At 34.3% G+C, this 18,619-nt stretch overlaps 4 protein-coding genes across 4 annotated transcripts; 2 read left to right on the top strand and 2 right to left on the bottom strand.

The window, feature by feature from the left end:
* Positions 1–1,604: 1,604 nt before the first annotated feature.
* LOC112782638 (pentatricopeptide repeat-containing protein At4g21065) lies at positions 1,605–3,881 on the top strand. Its single transcript, XM_025825118.3, has one exon. It carries the CDS (start codon positions 1,974–1,976, stop codon positions 3,831–3,833), a length of 1,860 nt encoding a protein of 619 aa, XP_025680903.1. The 5' UTR covers positions 1,605–1,973; the 3' UTR covers positions 3,834–3,881.
* Positions 3,882–5,066: 1,185 nt separating this feature from the next.
* Positions 5,067–10,228, top strand: LOC112782637 (protein BREAST CANCER SUSCEPTIBILITY 1 homolog). Its single transcript, XM_025825116.3, has 13 exons — positions 5,067–5,445; positions 5,544–5,597; positions 5,691–5,761; positions 5,835–5,948; positions 6,226–6,695; positions 6,977–7,084; positions 7,178–8,137; positions 8,229–8,329; positions 8,430–8,616; positions 8,706–8,912; positions 8,997–9,162; positions 9,274–9,392; positions 9,712–10,228. The coding sequence occupies exons 1-13, from the start codon at positions 5,390–5,392 to the stop codon at positions 10,060–10,062; spliced, it is 2,964 nt and encodes a 987-aa protein (XP_025680901.1). The 5' UTR covers positions 5,067–5,389; the 3' UTR covers positions 10,063–10,228.
* Positions 10,229–11,321: 1,093 nt separating this feature from the next.
* On the bottom strand, positions 11,322–12,730 carry LOC112783501 (mitochondrial import inner membrane translocase subunit TIM17-1-like). Its single transcript, XM_025826472.1, has 2 exons — positions 12,675–12,730; positions 11,322–11,682 (listed from the first exon to the last, which is right to left on the bottom strand). Exons 1-2 carry the CDS (start codon positions 12,728–12,730, stop codon positions 11,322–11,324), a joined length of 417 nt encoding a protein of 138 aa, XP_025682257.1.
* Positions 12,731–15,157: 2,427 nt separating this feature from the next.
* Positions 15,158–17,237, bottom strand: LOC112786755 (uncharacterized). The gene is made up of 2 exons (XM_025830129.3): positions 16,872–17,237; positions 15,158–16,286 (listed from the first exon to the last, which is right to left on the bottom strand). Exons 1-2 carry the CDS (start codon positions 16,969–16,971, stop codon positions 15,496–15,498), a joined length of 891 nt encoding a protein of 296 aa, XP_025685914.1. The 5' UTR covers positions 16,972–17,237; the 3' UTR covers positions 15,158–15,495.
* Between the last annotated feature and the right edge of the window lie 1,382 nt (positions 17,238–18,619).

The following is an 18,619-nucleotide window of genomic DNA, read 5'->3' as shown; positions in this document are numbered from 1 at the left end:
CGAGTTTATGCGTTTTTATTTTTTCCACGTTCTCAATGGTTGCTTATCATATCATTTTTCAGCAGACATGTCAAACACAATTTCCGTCTGAACCCTAATTTAGCAGCCATCCATAAACGAAGCACCTCTCTCAACAGATTATTATAGCTGACACACTGCTTTGTCGTTACTACTAAATGGTAGAAGTGTCACTAATTGATTCTTGTCTAGTAATATACTCCTCCAACATAAATTCATTTGTTAAAAACTTAAAATAGAAGGAAGGCATTTCTTAGGACCTAAGAATATTTCTCTTTGGTCAAGAAGTTAATCACTTTCATTCGTTATAATAACTTAACTGCAAGTTGTTAGATGCTATTAACAAATCTTAACATTACATGTCCCCATCACGGAAACTAATAATTAATCAACACATGAACCATTTACAATTCAGATATTTTGTTGTTTTGCCGGGGAAGTTAAGAATTTAAAAAATGGTGGGAAAGAAAGTGAATGTGCATGGCAATGGTGTTAGGAGTAGTAATGAAGAGACAGAGTGGGAGGTGAGGCCCGGGGGAATGTTGGTGCAGAAAATGAGCGATGATGCTCCGGCACCCACGTTGAGGCTTCGAATTGCTTATGGTGGATTGAGGTATGAGATCAGTGTGAGTTGCATGAGCAGTTTCTCGCAGGAACGCTAAGATTCAGACTGCGACTCGCGCCATCAACAATATTATCCTCCAACTCGACCACCTCGCACAACAGGTACATACCTATGCAACCTTTCATAATTTGGAGGACACGGGGAAGTTGAATTATGCTCACAAATTATGTAGGTTAAGACGTTTAATGGTCTTCATTGTATGTTTATTTTGATTTGATTAGGCCATGTAAAAATTTATAGAGAGAACAACCCCCTGTAATAAGCCCCTCTCATTAATGCATAATGAACACACATATAACTCAATTTGTTTCTGTTTCCCTGATCTATAGGTGTCTGCAATTGACAAGTCCATTTCGAATGGGGACACAGTACCTGAAATTCAGATTTCGACACTAATTGAGATGCTTATGAGACAAGCAATCAAGTTAAAAAGCATTTCTACAGAAGGAGATGTTTCTGCACATTAGTGTGAAAATATATCATATTTGATTGACTCTGCTTCTTTTTATGTTATTTTTATTCCAACTCTTCTTTTTATTTTATTTTTATTGAAAATGTAATCCAGTGCCTTATATTTCTTATTCAACTTATGATCATTAGTGTGAAAATATATCATATGCTCAATGCCTTAATAACTCGAATTATATAATCTTATGACATTTTGCTTCAAGTTTGAAATTTTCATTTTCATATATATATTGAGTATTTGTTAACAGAATCCAAACCCTACTATTATTGACTAATTAATTTAGATATGTGTATAACGCATTAGTATGGAGTAAATGAGTGCTTTACAAGGGTGTGGGACAGCTTTTGGCTGTACCATGGAGCAAGAAATCGGAGGGAGAGAGTTGTGTGCTAAAAAAAATGAGGCACAAAATCGGAGGGTCCGAAATGTGAGGGATGAAATTTTTAAATTTTACGGTGAACTAATCGGACCCTCCGATTAGTTTTTTTTTTTTTTTTTCTAATTAGAAAACGAACCCTCCAAATTTGCATGAAAAATTATTTTTTTGAAAACGGACCGTCCGAGTTCTAATACCACAACTCTCTTAGTCCGAATTGTGTTCCACTGTCATCACATGCATGTCAAGCACCTGTATACTTCATAAGGCAAGACACCAAACTTACCTCCATATTAAAAATAAAAAGCGACTATTATTATACCATATAAGACTACCTTTGTATTTTGTATTTTGTATTTTTTATTTTTTAAAAAAGAGGCAGCACTTTATTCACATTACACATTGCACAATGTAGATTCGATCAAGGGAACATTAACATTTAACATATCAAATCTTTAGCATGTTGTGGTATCGTACCATGTAACATGAGACTATACTCAAAGTTCTCCTCATTGGTGCACACATCTCAGCCGTTGAACCCCAAAATCCACCTATGTTCCTCAACCTTCTTATCATCATCATCAACAACTGCCACACAGAACCCAGTACCCCATATTGTCACAAAATGCATTGCTCTATTGCAGTTTTGGGCATCTTCCATATCCAAACTAAGGCAAATCCATGCATTTTCCATTAGGCATGGTGTCCCACTTAACAACCCTGACATGGGCAAGCATCTCATTTTTACTATTGTATCCCTCTCTGCACCCATGTCTTATGCCTACCATGTGTTTGCTGTATTGCATGACCCAAATGTGTTCACTTGGAACACCATGATAAGAGGTTATGCTGAAAGTGATGACCCAAGTCCTGCACTTCATTTCTACCGTAAAATGTCGGTGTCTTGTGTTGAGCCTGACACTCACACTTACCCTTTTCTTCTAAAGGCTGTTGCCAAGTCTTTGAATGTTAGAGAAGGGGAAGCTATACATTCAGTTACAGTGAGAAAAGGGTTTGAGTCTTTGGTGTTTGTTCAGAATGGGTTGCTTCACATGTATGCTGTTTGCGGCGACACAGAAAGCGCACACAAGGTGTTTGAGTCAATGGTGGAAAGAGATCTTGTGGCTTGGAATTCTGTGATTAATGGGTTTGCTCTTAATGGCAGGCCTAGTGAGGCCTTGACACTATTCAGGGAGATGAACATGGAGGGACTGGAGCCGGATGGGTTCACTGTGGTTAGCCTTTTATCTGCTTGTGCTGAACTTGGAGCTCTAGAATTAGGACGTAGGGTTCATGTGTTCTTGTTAAAAGTAGGATTGACAGAGAACATGCATGTGAACAATTCACTGCTGGACTTTTATGCCAAGTGTGGGAGCATCAGGGAGGCGAAACAAGTTTTTGGCGAGATGAGAAAAAGGAATGTGGTTTCTTTTACTTCTTTGATTGTTGGCTTGGCAGTGAATGGCTTTGGGGAGGAAGCACTTGAGTTTTTCAAAGAGATGGAAGAACAAAGAGTTAAGCCTAGTGAGATTACTTTTGTTGGTGTCTTGTATGCTTGCAGCCACTGTGGAATGTTGAATGAAGGGTTTAATTACTTTAGAAGGATGAAAGATGAATATGGAATCATGCCAAGGATAGAACACTATGGCTGCATGGTGGACCTGCTGAGTAGGGCAGGTTTAGTGAAACAAGCATATGAATATATTCAGAACATGCCAATGCAGCCAAATTCTGTTATTTGGAGGACCTTATTGGGAGCATGCACAATCCATGGCCATTTAGGCCTAGGGGAGATAGCTAGATCACACCTTTTGAAGTTAGAGCCTAAACACAGCGGCGACTATGTGCTTCTCTCGAATATTTATGCGGCCGAACGCCGTTGGTCGGATGTACAAACAGTAAGAAGATCAATGCTAGAGGATGGTGTTAGGAAAACACCTGGCTATAGCATGGTGGAGTTGGGAAATCGGGTTTATGAGTTTACTATGGGCGATAGGTCTCATCCTCAGAGTAAGGATGTATATGCACTGTTAGAGAAAATCACAGAGTTGCTGAAGTTAGAAGGTTATGTTCCTCACACTGCAAATGTACTTGCAGACATAGAGGAAGAGGAGAAGGAGCAAGCTTTGTCTTATCACAGTGAAAAGGTGGCAATCGCTTTTATGATCCTAAATACACCACCAGGGACACCAATTAGGGTCATGAAGAACTTGAGGGTTTGTGCAGATTGTCATATGGCTATAAAACTCATATCAAAGGTTTATGATAGAGAGATTGTTATCAGGGATCGTAGTAGGTTCCACCATTTTAGAGGTGGTTCATGTTCATGTAAAGATTACTGGTAATATGGGATATAATGAAAGTTAAATATTATTTGATAACTTTAGATAAAAGAACTTTAAGGATGGAATCAAACCATCAATTTTGAACTCTTAAACCGTTAAACTATAATATTTCTTCTTCTTTTTTATAGTAAACACTCAATCCGGTCTTTGTTCATTTTTACAAAGGACAAAGCGATTTCTGTCAAAAAAAAAAAGGGACACTTCAACTTTCAACCTTTTTATTTTGGGACAATCTGATTTTTCTGTTAAAAAATCTATTAAATAATAATAAAAATTAGTTTGGTAGGGTTTTATTTGTATTTTGTGGGGATTTTAAATCCCAACAAAATTCTTTTCAACAATATAACCAATTACTACCACTACTATTGCTACTACCTTCTTCATCTTCATTATTATCACTTCTACCTCTATTATTTTTATTGTGTAACCATACTTTCTCATCATCATTATCTTCTTTACCGTCATCATCACCAATACCAATATTATTAACATTGAAGTTCTTTTTTTTCATTTTTTATTTTTCAATTATAATGAAAAAAGAAAATAGTGAAAGACAAGATTATTCAACATTAAAATTTGTGAGACCGAATAAAAGATTTATTCCGTAGTTAACATGACTAGATTAATCACATTATGATTCCATCTTTTTGAAAGAAAAAAATAACATTGAATAAGAAATGAAAGAGAAAAACCTTAATGTTAATAATATTAGTATTAGTGATGATGACGATAGAGGAGATAATGATGATGATAAAGTATGGTTACACAATAAAAATAACAGAGGAAGGAGTGATAATAATGAGGATGAAGAAGGTAATAGTAGTAGTGGTAGTAATTGATTATAATGATGAAAAAAATTGTGGGGTTTTAAAATCCTTACAAAATATAAATAAAACTCCCATCAAACTAATTTTTATTATTATTTAATAGATTTTTTAACAGAAGAATGATATTGTCCTAAAATAAAAAGGTTGAGGGTCGAAATGCCCATTTTTTTATGGATAGGGATCACTTTGTCCTTCATAAAAATAGATAAGAACAGAATTGAATGTTAACTTTTTTTTTTTGTATTTATTGTGTTATAAAAAAAATTATTCATAAAAATATCCAATGGACATGAAAATATCCAACAATATACTGTTTTTTTTATTATAAAATCATTAATATTGAGAATTTTACTTTAAGTTTGCAGGGTTTTGTCTTTTTATGAAAACCTTTGTTACTTATTTCTTTGTATAAAAAATGATTACTTAAAAATTCAACGCACATAATTTAATTTAATTAATATTTCTTAAAATTTAACGTAATTAAGGAAGTAAAAATAATAAAAAAAGAAAGCGGGAAAGAGTGGCGAGGAAGAAACTAGAAACTAGAAAGCTTGCACTGCAAAACACAGGCGCGAAGGAATTGAGTTGGCGCGCCTTCAAATTCAAATAATAAAAATCGCTGCAAAACTACTTATTTGAAGCACAAATATTCTGAACTCTCTTTCGATATAAATTGAATAGAATCAGAATCGTTTTCGCCCTTATTTGATCTGTCAATCGAGTATAACAATGGCGAATCGTACGGATCTGGAGGAAATGGGCAGAGAACTCCAGTGCCCCATTTGGTATTCAAACACACTCTCTTTCTAGTATTATGTTAATAATCCTCATAGTACAATTAATTAATTAATTTCTTCTCGTTGTTTTGTAATGACCTGTGAAGTTTAAGTTTGCTGAATTCTCCGGCCAGTCTTCCATGCAGCCATGTCTTCTGCAAGTAAGTATTCTTCTTCTTCTTCTTGATATTTGTTATACAAAATCCGAAATGAAGCATTCTTATGTGTTTGTAATTCAATTTTCGTGGTTTCAGCTTTTGTATCGTCAAGTCTATGAAGTCGTCTTCTGATTGCCCTGTCTGTAAAATACCCTTCTTCCCTCGAGGTACCCCTCCTCCTCTTACCTCCTTTCTTTATCTTAAAGGTTCTTTTAGTAATTTTGGCTATTTTGTATGAAGAGGTTCGCCCTAGTCCTCGTTCGCTCAACTTGGTCAACATTTACAAAAGAATGGAACGCTCTTCTGGTATGAACTTATTCCTCACCCAGAATCCGCACCACTCTAAGTTTTCAGGTTAGCTTTTCCCATCTGTTTTTGTCCATGTATAAACTTCACCTACTTCCGAATTATTATGACTTGTGTTCAGGTTTTTGTTTGCATTATGCACTATTTTATTGATTTAATGTGTTGTAATAAGCATATGCCTGTGCTATCTTTTAGTTGCAAGCTAATTTGCCTGTGGGTTTATAGGTTCAAGTTCTAGGTTTGTTTGAAATATAGGAATGTGCTTTCAAGTATATGCATTTATGTTCTTCTTTTTACACTTTACTGACATTTAGTTACCTGGCAGATGAAGAAACGCAATGTCAAACTGATGCTGACTGTGTTAGAGAGGATGCTACTCGAAGTCATCGAAATCCTGCTCAGAAAAGGAAAACCCTCAAAAACAGCGTGTCAGGGAAGGAGAATGTTCCTGACACTGCAAAACCTTCTCTTCCAGCTAAGAAAAGGGTTCAGGTGCCACAAGATCCTCTTTCTGAAACTCCATTCAAAAATTTAAGCTCTGGAGACTCCCTCTATGGAACTAGAAAAGAGGGAAAAGAAAAGGATACTGATACTGCAAATGAAAACCCTCTCCAAAGTGAAAGAGATGTACCTGTTCTTTCACCTTTCTTTTGGTTAAGAGAGGAGGAAGGTGTTGAGAATTTAAGTCAGCAAACTTTTGGAGATAAGCTTATAGATGAAAGCCCAACACCAAGCCCTCCTTCATTCAGTGATCTCAAGGACTCTGATGATGAAAATCCGACTAAACTGACATCAGTAAGTAATGGGTTGTTATAGCAACTGAATATGTTGTCATAGACTATGAAATTGTAAGCCGTTTTTTTTTTTAATAACTGTTTGTTTTATATGGCTGATGAAAATCACTTCCCAGACTCATGGTTCTTAAACTATTCAATTACTTAGTTGGTGATAAAAGTTGTTGAAGTCACTCAGAACAAAATTTGGAAATTGAGTTTTCATGATAAAAATCAGATTACTTTAGAAGAGACTTATAAATTGCTGATTTTATTTCTTGGATTCTTGCTATTGTCATGTAGGATGAGGTGCAAAATAAAACCTCTTTTGATCTCTTTGATAGTGAGCTGTTTGAGTGGACACAAAGGCCTTGCTCTCCTGAATTATTTTCAAGTCCTGTCAAATTGCAGGTAAGGAGAGAATTGGAGCCACGGGTTATCATACATAAATTTAGGATACTGTACCTTGACTATGCATTGATGTTCTTTTCAATTGTATTACAGCCTTTGAGTGCTGGTGTGATCAGTGAAAATCAAGAGGATTTGCTGGATGCCTCAAAAGAGCTTGAAAGAAATAAATCCAGTGATTATGCTGAAAATACTAAACTTCAGAATTCAGAAAACGAAACTAGATTGTCTGATGTGCTACAACCCAGTGTGACTTCTCCATTTAGGAGTTCTGGTGATATAAATGGGGCAAAGAAGTACAAGAAGAGAAGCAGGAAGATGAGGGAAAAAGCTGCTCAAGAACAGGTTGTGGAACAACAAGATTCAATTGAGGGAATCAATGTTGATTCAAATAGATCATTAGAAATCACTGAGGATCAATCACGGGAGAAGCAACAAGCTTCTAATCTGGGAAAGACTAATTTAAAGTGCAAGAGGGTTTGTTTTGATACTCGTACCGACTCCAATATATCAGTAGTTTTTCGTAATGGTGAAGTGAACATGGCAAAGGATTCATATATTTCACATTCCCAAAAAGAAACCAACAAGCTTGCTTGCCAAATGATTCCAGGTAAATGCCAGAGTAAAAGATCTGGAAAGCAAAAGCTGAATTATGTGCAGGACCAAGCTGAAGAATTATCTTGCATGCAAAATCAAACTGATGATGAATTAGCTGGTTCTGCATCATCTATGTTAAGTCAGCAGACAGACAAAAATGGAAAGATGTCCAATAAAAGGCAAATTAAAGGGAAAGTTTTCAGAAAGTCTATTTCTTGCGGTAGTGAATTGAGGAGTACCAAGAAATTGAAACTTTCCTCCGATTTTATCTCTCAGACAAAGGTTGGTGAACAAATCCAACCTAATGAAAGTACCCAGAGGTGTCCGGGTGTCAAGGTTTTGGATGATACATCTAAGGAGAAATGTAGCACTTGGATGCATGTACCAGTTTTACCGAACTGTGAAAGTCAAGCTGAAAAGTATCAATGTGTTTTTTGTCACTCATCAGAAGAATCAGAGGTAAATTTGTTTGCTCACGCATCTAGTCATCTCTAATATGTTATCTACTATATACGAACTAGGATTTGATAGTGTGCCGTTCAAAATTCAGGTTTCTGGGCCAATGATGCATTACTATGGCACCAAGCCTGTTGATGCAAATTATGAGGGAGGATCCAAAGTCATACATTCTCACAGGAACTGCACAGAATGGTAATTTACTAATTTTTACTGACGACTAACTACCTCTACTTTGAATGTTTACTTGTGACTGGTTTGATATGTAAAGTTAATTTGTTCTAAACTTGTGCAGGGCCCCCAATGTATATTTTGAAGATGATAATGCAATTAATCTTGAAGCTGAAATAAGTAGGAGCCGGAGAATTAAGTGTGGTTTTTGTGGACTCAAGGGCGCTGCTCTTGGTTGTTACGAGAAAAGTTGTCGTAGGAGCTTTCATGTTCCTTGTGCCAAGTGGACTACCCATTGCCGATGGGATATGGTATATGATAAAAAGCAGTGAGGATTTAAAGTTTCATGCAGCTTTTTAAATAAACCATCTAATCAAATCCTTTCATTTTTATGCATCAGGAAAACTTTGTCATGTTATGCCCTTTACATACGTCGTGCATTTTACCCTGTGAGAGTTCAGGATCCAAGGGTAAGAGCAATAAGTGCAGAACGAGAGACAGTAAAAGCCTTGCTTTCAAACATGGCCCTACAAATCAGAAAGGGACTGCTCTTGGATCATACAAGAAAATTGTGCTTTGTTGCTCAGCTCTGTCAATACAGGAGAGGGTAAAATAATCGCATATGGCATATTGTCTTTTCCCCCCTCATTTAGAAGCCATATTTACTTTGTTTCATGGTTGAAAACTGTAGGATATTGTTTCTGAATTTCAAAGAGTAACCAAGGTTACTGTTTTGAAAAAATGGGATTCAAGTGTTACCCATGTTATAGCATCAACAGACGAAAATAAGGCATGTAAAAGGACCCTCAAAGTATTGATGGGCATACTGGAGGGGAAGTGGATTCTCAATATTGAATGTGAGCTCAGTACTATAACTAGAATTCCTCTGGTTTCTAATTCCTACTAAAATGTCATCACAAAATTAATAATGGTGACATCTCTCCTGTTCTCATGTTGTCTGGTTACAGGGATTAAAGCTTGCATGAAGGAAATGAAGCCTGTTGACGAGGAGAGTTATGAAATCAATCTTGACATCCATGGAATCCATGATGGTCCTCATCTTGGAAGACTAAGAGTTTTAAATAAGGTTAGAATTTTCATTGTTAGTTTTGGCGTGGAAACATTGTTAATTTATATTAAAACTTTCTCATGTTAATTTCTTAGGCATACTTGTTAGATAAACCTTATTTATCTTTTATATGAATGTCCTGGAACACGCAATGATAATAACGCAGCTAGACGTTTGATTTCACGTCTTAATGTTTTAGGCCAAAAACCTACTATGACTAAAACTAACTTCTATTTCATTAAAATTAGCTGTGCTTTTAGATTGGATATCTTGGTGCAATCTCCGGATTATGTGCAAACTAGTGGTCTGTGTTGACAAAATTTCTTTCTTTATGCAGCAACCGAAGCTTTTCGATGGCTTCAAGTTCTATTTTGTGGGAGATTTTATGCCATCATACAAGGGCTATTTGCAAGATCTTGTGACCGCTGCTGGAGGGGTAATTTTGAATAGAAAACCAGTGTCTGGTGACGCAAACTCAACGTCACCTGGTATGCATCCACCCCAGACACTCATAATTTACAACCTTGAGCTTCCTGATAAATGCAGTCCTTCCAAAAGGGATACCATTTCTACTCAACGGAGACATGATGCGGAGGTTCTAGCAAGCTCTACAGGTTCAAAGATAGCAAGTAATACATGGATTCTGAACTCTATTGCAGCCTGCAAGCTGCAAATCCTTGCTGAATGAAATTGTATATGTTGACCTCATTTAGATTAACGTCATCCTAGACTAGTGTCTTGCTCTTTTTATCGTTGTCTGTCAAGGCATGCTTTAATGACAATATGGTATGTAATTATATAAGGCTACCAACACCGTAAGTGAGAAAGACAAATTCTACACCGTTGTTCACTACCGTTGTTAACCCATATTAGCTAGTAAGGATCCAACAATGTATCCCCAGAGGCTTCTTTGTTTAAACGGAATATACACCTAACTCATACTTCAACGGACAATCCAACTCTTACTCAAACAACACTCTGCATATGCGTCTTTAGCTCTGCATATGAAACTTACTACCACACACTTAACTACTGTTCATGAATCAGCAATTTTGAAATCATACTTCGGAAATATTGACCTGAACTTACTCACCTTTTGTTGAATCAGCACAATACCAGGTAAGTATTTATGCCTCAAATGATGTAGTCAAGTTAAGGAAAAATGTCTGTTATGCAACATCAACACGATCAAGAGAAAAGAAACTCTGGACCATTATGATTGGCATATAAAGAAGAATCCTATACGATTGACAAATAAAGAAATCGACTGTTGAGGAAAAAAGAAAAGAATTAGAATGTACCTTGAGAATAGCAAAGATCATAGGCTGGTTCAAACCCAATTATCTTGCCTTAGCTGTAGAAGCTATTCCCTTTGTTATCAAGTCTATCAACTAAGAAAACCTAATTAAGATTCAACATTTATTGTTCTTTTGAATTGAAGAATAAGAAAAAACAATGTGAATCAATGCTTTTTTATGTTTGATCTGTTTGTGATGACATAAACCATCAAAAAATTATTTGCTAATCCAATCCATTTAATTTAACACCAATCATTAGTCAATGACTATTTTGTGTCAAATAACTCGATCCTAAACTCATAACAGTTGATTGTATATATAAATAAATCGATTCCTTTATGCACAACCATCCACTAATCACACACGAAAAGAATAATAAAGAAAAAAAGAAAAAGAACATACCCATTTATATAAAAAAAATTGGCTAATAGGCGCAGCAAGAGTATAAGTGTATAACTATAGAACTAGATATGCATTGATACTATGGTACCTATCTAATAACAATCAATATACATGCTAAATTGATTAAGATTCGTAAAGAAATTGAGAATTTAATCGTTCTTGAATTAAAAGAGTGAATTTCGACACACTGAATCAGTCAAAGCGTCAATTTCGACCGGTTACATTTCATACTTCCTTCCTCCATTTCTCAAACATGCATGTCAAGCATGATTGAGCTGACCTGTGCTACTGCGCCGAGGAGAGCACCACCCATGGTGAAGCGTGCGGAGGCTCTGAGACTGCGGCGGCACACGGAGAGCAGCCCGGTGCCGATGGCCGTGGAAAATATGCTGTTCCAGCCGTCGTCCTTCTGACGAACAGAAACCAAGGCGTAGTGGGAGGCATAGCAGAGGGCATTCCAGGCGGCAAATTTGCCCCCGACGCGGGGTGCATTGAGGCGGACGGCGTGGCAAGCCGTAGGGATATGGGTTGGAGAGATGCGAAGGGACTTGAAGAAGTAGAAGGTGGATAAATGGTTAAATCCAAATTGATCCAAATTAACGGGAGCCCTATTTATAGAATTCAACTTGGTATCTGTTCATAGCCCGCATAAATGGGTAAATCCAAATTGATCCAAATTAAATTGTTTATCTAATTTAATTTAAATTCGGTTTAAATTTGATTGAATTCTATTTTTTTAAATCGCTGGATCAGATCGAATTTAGATTTATTTTTTATAATTGATCCAATCCAATCCAAATCGCACAATATATTATAATATATTAATATTATTATTTTATTATTATATTATTATATTTATAATTATATTTATAATATATTTAATTTGTTATATATTTTTATATTATTTATATATTATTTTTATTTAATAAATATTTTATATTTAAAATGTTATTTATTTATTTATTTTAATTAATCAGTAATTTTATTTCTATTGTTATGTTATCATTGGTTTTTTAAGATATTGTTAAGACTTGCTATATTATTGTTGATTATTTAAAATTTGATGTTGACACTTATTATATGTATTTAATCTTTTTAATTTACAAAGCCGCAAATCCAATCCAATCCAAACCGCACCATAAGTAAAATTCGTGTTCGGATAAGATGAATTTTTTATTCAAAACCGATCCAAACCGCACCGCAAACACCCCTACTTCACAAAAACAAGTCTAATGTTATAATAACTCTAACTCCAACGTGCCAACCAATTTATAAGAGGTCGGACACGATAATGCAAACCTAAACTAACTTATTTTAGAACTAAAGGCTCAACAAAACTTTCTAAGATAAAGGAAATAACAATCGACTATAAAAAGTAGAACTATCTCGTAAGTGATGACAAGTTCGTCACCAACTATTATAAATATACTGACACCTACAGATATACTTAAAATCTAATTCTACATAAACATATTTTAAACATATGCTAACTTAAGTATCGGAGTTCTTTACAAGTATCCTCACCAACCTCTTCAAAGTGCTCGGACGGCTTCATTCCGTCGGAGGAAACATCGGACCAATCACTCACATAAGTCTGTACCTCATGTTCAAACCCAAATCATCTGTTTCATGTAATTCTCGAAACATTGACGCCATTGCTGAAGACCTTGAACTCGACCTTCGACAAATGGTGGACGATCATGTTGAAGATGGATGTACTACCGTCTTGGAATCAAAACCTTACGACGAGGACCAACCAAACGACGATCGTGCAATTGTCATACCTCCAAATCTTGAAGGAAGAAGATGTGCATACGACAACAGAAATAACCCAAAAGGAAGAAGGAAGAAGCATAGGATCAAAGGTCTATCAACTTGGAGGTGCCCAAGACCGTCATGCTGCAAAATTCATGGGACTTGTTCACGGAAATCAAAGACAATTAAAACAACTGGAGCACGAACTGAAAAGACAAAAGGAGACCGAGAGGTCCTTTCAAAGGGAGGAAAGGAGGTGCAGCAAGTTCAACGACAAATTACAGAAGTTGGAAGCCGACCTCAAAGAAAAAAGAGGTCGGAAGAAAGAGAGACCTCTTCATCACCTGTAAAAGAAAATCTATTTTCTAAAGATATTATGTAGGTTCGAGTTCCTCAAAACTTTAAGAGTCCAAACTTGGACCTCTACGATAGAATAACTGATCCTCGACATCATCTCAACAATTTTAAAAGTCGTATGTACTTGCCAGATGCCTCCGACGCGACTCAATGTAAGGCTTTTTCAACCACGTTGACCAAAGCAGCAATTAAGTGGTTTGATAGTTTACTTCCTAGATCGATCACCTCTTTCGACGATCCAGCCAAAATTTTTTTTACAAGATTTTTCATTCAAAAAGACAAAACTAAGCATGATCCAAGCTATGGGTGTACATGATCCGGCTCGGTCGGGACCTACCTGAATATTTTAGGGACAAATTTGGTGTGATTTTATCAGGTCTAGAGTCGGGTAAGGATCTCAAAAAATAGATCCGGTCATTATTTAGAGTCAGATCCGGGTCAATGCGAATTTGTCTCACCCGACCCCATGTGCACCCTAAAGGGACTAAAAAAAGTATATATGTTTTAAATTAATTCTAATATTATGTTATATTAATTATAAACTTATTATTTTATTTTTAATCACACTTGTTGAATTAGAAAACAGAATAAAGAATCATGAAATTAGAATTTATGGACATAAAATTTTTCAAGACTCGAACTTCACCGGTCTAGATTCGGTTTTAATGTGACCTAAAAGTAATGTAATTTTACCGGGTCTAATGCCAGTCAAAAGTCTCAAAAATAGATCCAATCATTATTAAAAATCAAGTCCGAGTCAAAACAAACCCAACTTTACCTGACCCATGTACACCCCTACTCCAAGCTTCTTTAGAGTAAAGGAAGAAGTCGGTGAGCCTCTTCAAGCCTACTTGAAAAGATTCAACAGAGTATTTAAAGATTCAAAATCTCCCACTAAAGCAGGCGTAATAAGACTTGTCAATGAACTTCTAGATGACCCTTTCTCTTAATCTATCTCCAAAAAACACTTGATCTCCTTTTATGAAGTCCTAGAATGAACAGATAAATACATCAATACAAAAAAAAAACCTCTTCTCTCTACTAATGTAGCATGCATGAAAAGCCATTAGGCTATCATGCTTCTTGTTAATATATATGTAAATTATAATACATATAATTTAATTTTAATTAATTTATTTTAATTTTAATTATAAACTCATTTATTTTACTTTTCATAATTATATGATAGCTATTAATATTATTTTTCAATAAATATTTACAATATATAATAATATAATAAGTATAAATTAATTAATAAATTATTAAAGTTTAAAAATAATTATTATTTTAATATACCGACGAACCAACCACAAATTATTAATTTTTTTTATAAAATGGCTTTATTTTTATATTGTTTCTATTTCATATTGATTTAAAATAGTTTAATTATTTTTAAAATATTAATGAAAAATAAGTATTTTAAATTTTAATTTTAAATTTTTTATTTTTTTTATTTATATGGGACCGAATCAATCGATTCAACCAGTAACTCACTGATCGAATTAATAAACTAATAAATCAATAATTTAACCAATAACCAGTTTGATTACCACTTCATTCTATCCATTATGATATAAGCAAATATTCAGGAATTATAATGAATATTTAAAATATTTTTATTTGGCGAAATATATAATAAAAATGTTAATATATATCGAATTTCTAGTTAGAATTATGTTTACTCATGGTTATATTGTCAAGCTTTAATTCTACTTTGCTTCTTGGATAGCAACACTATCTCACGCTTGTATGCCACTATGCCTAGACATAAGTCATAAGTGTTACGCGTTTGATTTGTAATCTTGTCGTTGGTTGAATATCAATTATTCATATTCCTAAGGTAGAAAATACCTTATTATTATTATTTTTAAATTGTAGAAGTAGAATTGGTTTTCTGAAAATAGGAAACCTGGTAGTAGACTAGTTTTAATTGAAAAAAAAAAAAAAAGAAAAAAAAAGAAGAAGAAGAAGAAGAAGAAAGAGCATAACTCCTGATTTTCTGATTTTACACAAGATAGAATATACCTCCTTTTTTGTTGGGCCTCAATAGATAATATTTAAAGTTAAAAAATATGTGCAATATCAACTTTTTCTACTCTGACTCTTGTCCTCCTCATTACAAATTTTACAGTTAATCATCTATGTTTATAATGACTCTCTTTTTTGCATAATCCTGAAGCATGCATCCTAGACAGGTAATCAAAGAAGTGAATAAGAGCATATTATACATGAAGGGTGTGTTTATAACTTGATTCCAATAATGCATGCTTCTTATCTTGGCCTCTAGCAATCTCATATTATTAGACACATTAAGTTTTCTCCTGATCATGTTTTGAGATTTTGAGGCTAAGAGATTCAAGCATGTTCTCTATAGCGGAAATCTCCTCTGCAAATATGTTTTCATGACTCTTTATGACTTGTTCTTTGAAGCCATGTATCCTTTGAGTGCCTGCTTCAACTTCCTCCTTCAATTGTTCCAATGTGGCATGGATTTCTTGGTTTTCCTCTCGTGCATCTTTGTACTTGTGCTTCAAAGATCGATATGCATCGAGGGACTTGTGGAGTTGTTCTGTAAGTGCCCTGTTTCGCTCCTGCAAGGCTATGTTGCCTTCAATTTCCGCATCGTTGCTCTTCTTTTCTGAGCTGCAAGCATACAGCTTCTCTGCCAACATGTTATTTTGTGTCTTGAGATCAACCAAGAGCTCTTCCATTTCTGCCAACTCTTGAGCCTTTCTTGCAAGCTCTGAAGCCATAATCTGCTTTTCTTTCCCCAAACTCGCACACATGGCTTGAAGGCTCTGTCGCGCCATGAAGCTCGCATTAAGCTCCCTCCTTAGCCTCTCCTTCTCATCTATTGGCAAATCAGGCTGCCTTTTATCATTGGAAGTTGGAATTGTAGGCCTAAGATCTGTGTTACACCTTCTAAGTTCCGCTTTTTTCTTTGTAGATGTTTGGATTCTTTGAATTCTGGACCTAACTTCATCTAAAATGGACATGATCCCATTCACCCTGTGGACCTTTCTCTCTTCGTTCTCTTTCATGCTTGCTCCATTATGATCTTGAATTAATTTCAGCAGCAATCTAACATTTGTGGTAATGCCTAAAGCAAATAAGAAATGTTAGAAACAACAGACTAAACTGGAGAAAAGATGGTATATTATTGACAAAAGAAAAAGAAGAATGACATTGAAAAAATACAAAAATTATCGCAAGAAAAACAACCGATCATCTTGAAAGAGAATACCATGACTCTGATACCATGTTAGAAACAAGAGACTAAATTGAAAAAAGAATGATATATTATTGACAAAAGAAAAAGAAGAATGACATAGAAAAAAAATGCAAAAGCTACAGGAAAACAACCGATCCTCTTGACGGAGGATACTATAGCTCTGATACCATGTTAGAAACAAAAGACTAAACTGGAGAAAGGATGATATATTATTGAGTGTATTCAAGTTGTCTATACAAGTTGTCTAGAATGATACAATATAAAAGGATATTTATAAGTACTAAGAGAATCGTAATAATAAAGACGTAACATCCTATAATAAATATTCAGATATACTAAATAATACTAATTGATCCTAATTGATCCTAACTATATTCTAACAAAAAACATTGAATAAGGATTATTCTACCATATACTATGATGAAACATGAACATGAAAATGAATGTTATTACCTTCTAAATTGCAATCTTCTTGTGGTTGTGGCCTTTCAGCGTTATTTGATGATGGTGAAGAAACTAAATGCGGAGATGAATGTGCTCGAGGGCGATCCATGCTAGAAACCACAATGTCCGACAAATTTTAACAAATGTGTTCAAAGATATGTAATGATGAGTAGAACAAAAGGGATAAGTGTTAGTGAAATTCTTTCTAAGAAAGAAAAGATATGATATAGCTTTTTTTTTTCTGGTCTCTATTCTCTATCCCTTGAAAGCATCATTGTTTTCCTTTCTTTGATTTGTAATGTTAATGTAGTATGTGGAGTGAGGATTGGGGAATGGTTGGCTAATAGTTGGATGCGCAATTATTGCTTTGAGTTTGACCTTTTCATTGGCTTTCTCTATCCTTATATTATGGCCTCAAATCACATCGGAATTAATGCTCATTAATCATCCTTGCCTAAGAAACTTTTATCCAATCCACGGCTTATGGTGATTATTGGAAAAGAATATTAGACATCATGTTTTGATCATCATTTGCCTAAAATTCCATTTTAAAGATAGTAGATTGTCATAATTATTGCAAAATTAAATGAAGTTTATTTGGATAATATAGATATAGATAAATCGATAGATCGTTCAAGGCATTTTATTTAAGATAATTAGAGTATTAATTTATTAAAAATATTTAATAATAAAAAAATTAACTAAAAATATACATAATTTATCTTATTTAATATTCAATAAGGCAAATTCTGATTATTTTTGGATAATTTATTTTACTTACTAAACAGTTTTTTTTACGTAAATTAATTAATTGTTATTGTGTAAAGTTTGATGAAGAATACTTAATCATTTAGTTTCTAATGTGAATCACCGCTTGATTAGGAGTGTTGATGGATCGGATTTCATCTGCATATCTGCGGTGTTTATCCGAATTCAATCCGAAAATTGTGGATATAGATTCGATCCGCAAGGTTTTCGGATCGGATCGAATCCGCACACTAATCGGATCGATTTGCGAATTTTGTGTTGGTATCCACATATCTGCGTATCAGCAAAAATAAAGAAATAAATAAGTAAATATTCTTTTTATATTTTATTTCAACTAATAATGATTATATATGTTGTATTATTTTAATTTATTATTTAAAAAAATTATGTTTAATATTATTTTAAAAGTAAACATATTTAAAATAATAGAAAAATAAATTTTATTAATATTTTATTAATAAAAATAAGTTTTTAAAAATATTTGTATGTTTTGCGAATATATCCGATATCCAATCCGATCCGATCTGCAAATGTGCGGATCGAATTAGATTGGATCCAACCTTAAAAACTGTAAATATTGTATCCAATCTGATCTGATAATTTTAATACAGATCAAATCAAAATTTTGGTCATATCCAATCCGATCCGATCGGCGTTCACCCAACGCTTTGTCAATGTGAATAATTAATTTGTGAATTTGATATGTGACATTGCACTGCAAGCTGGCTCATTTGACACCTATAATACAAGATAGAGAGACAACTATACAAATCTCTTTAATAAAAACGTTATTTAACACAATTATATGACCAAATAATTACAAGTTACTCTGATTGATAAGTTGTCACTTTCAAATAAAATTTTTCTATGAAGTTGTAGTTAGCTAGAGTGAAAACAAGGTACATTTTATACTTAGAGAAGACCAAAATATAAGGTTAAAAATGATCAGAACATATTCATAAATAATTTTGATATACAAAAGAACATGA

Source organism: Arachis hypogaea, chromosome 20 (genome assembly GCF_003086295.3).
Source record: "Arachis hypogaea cultivar Tifrunner chromosome 20, arahy.Tifrunner.gnm2.J5K5, whole genome shotgun sequence".
NCBI lineage: Eukaryota > Viridiplantae > Streptophyta > Magnoliopsida > Fabales > Fabaceae > Arachis > Arachis hypogaea.
Note: the sequence above shows the minus strand (reverse complement) of the source record. Positions and strands in the feature narration are given on the sequence as shown.

What these genes read in the sequence shown, in the direction of transcription:
- LOC112782638 (XM_025825118.3), top strand. Translation starts at nt 1,974, where the DNA reads ATGAGACTATACTCAAAGTTCTCCTCATTGGTGCACACATCTCAGCCG.
- LOC112782637 (XM_025825116.3), top strand. Translation starts at nt 5,390, where the DNA reads ATGGCGAATCGTACGGATCTGGAGGAAATGGGCAGAGAACTCCAGTGC. An exon ending in TGCAGCCATGTCTTCTGCAA is followed by an intron (nt 5,598 to 5,690) that starts GTAAGTATTCTT and finishes TCGTGGTTTCAG; the next exon opens with CTTTTGTATCGTCAAGTCTA. An exon ending in GACTAAGAGTTTTAAATAAG is followed by an intron (nt 9,393 to 9,711) that starts GTTAGAATTTTC and finishes TTCTTTATGCAG; the next exon opens with CAACCGAAGCTTTTCGATGG.
- LOC112783501 (XM_025826472.1), bottom strand. Translation starts at nt 12,730, where the DNA reads ATGGCGTCAATGTTTCGAGAATTACATGAAACAGATGATTTGGGTTTG. An exon ending in GATTTGGGTTTGAACATGAG is followed by an intron (nt 11,683 to 12,674) that starts GTACAGACTTAT and finishes TTCTATAAATAG; the next exon opens with GGCTCCCGTTAATTTGGATC.
- LOC112786755 (XM_025830129.3), bottom strand. Translation starts at nt 16,971, where the DNA reads ATGGATCGCCCTCGAGCACATTCATCTCCGCATTTAGTTTCTTCACCA. An exon ending in AGAAGATTGCAATTTAGAAG is followed by an intron (nt 16,287 to 16,871) that starts GTAATAACATTC and finishes TATTTGCTTTAG; the next exon opens with GCATTACCACAAATGTTAGA.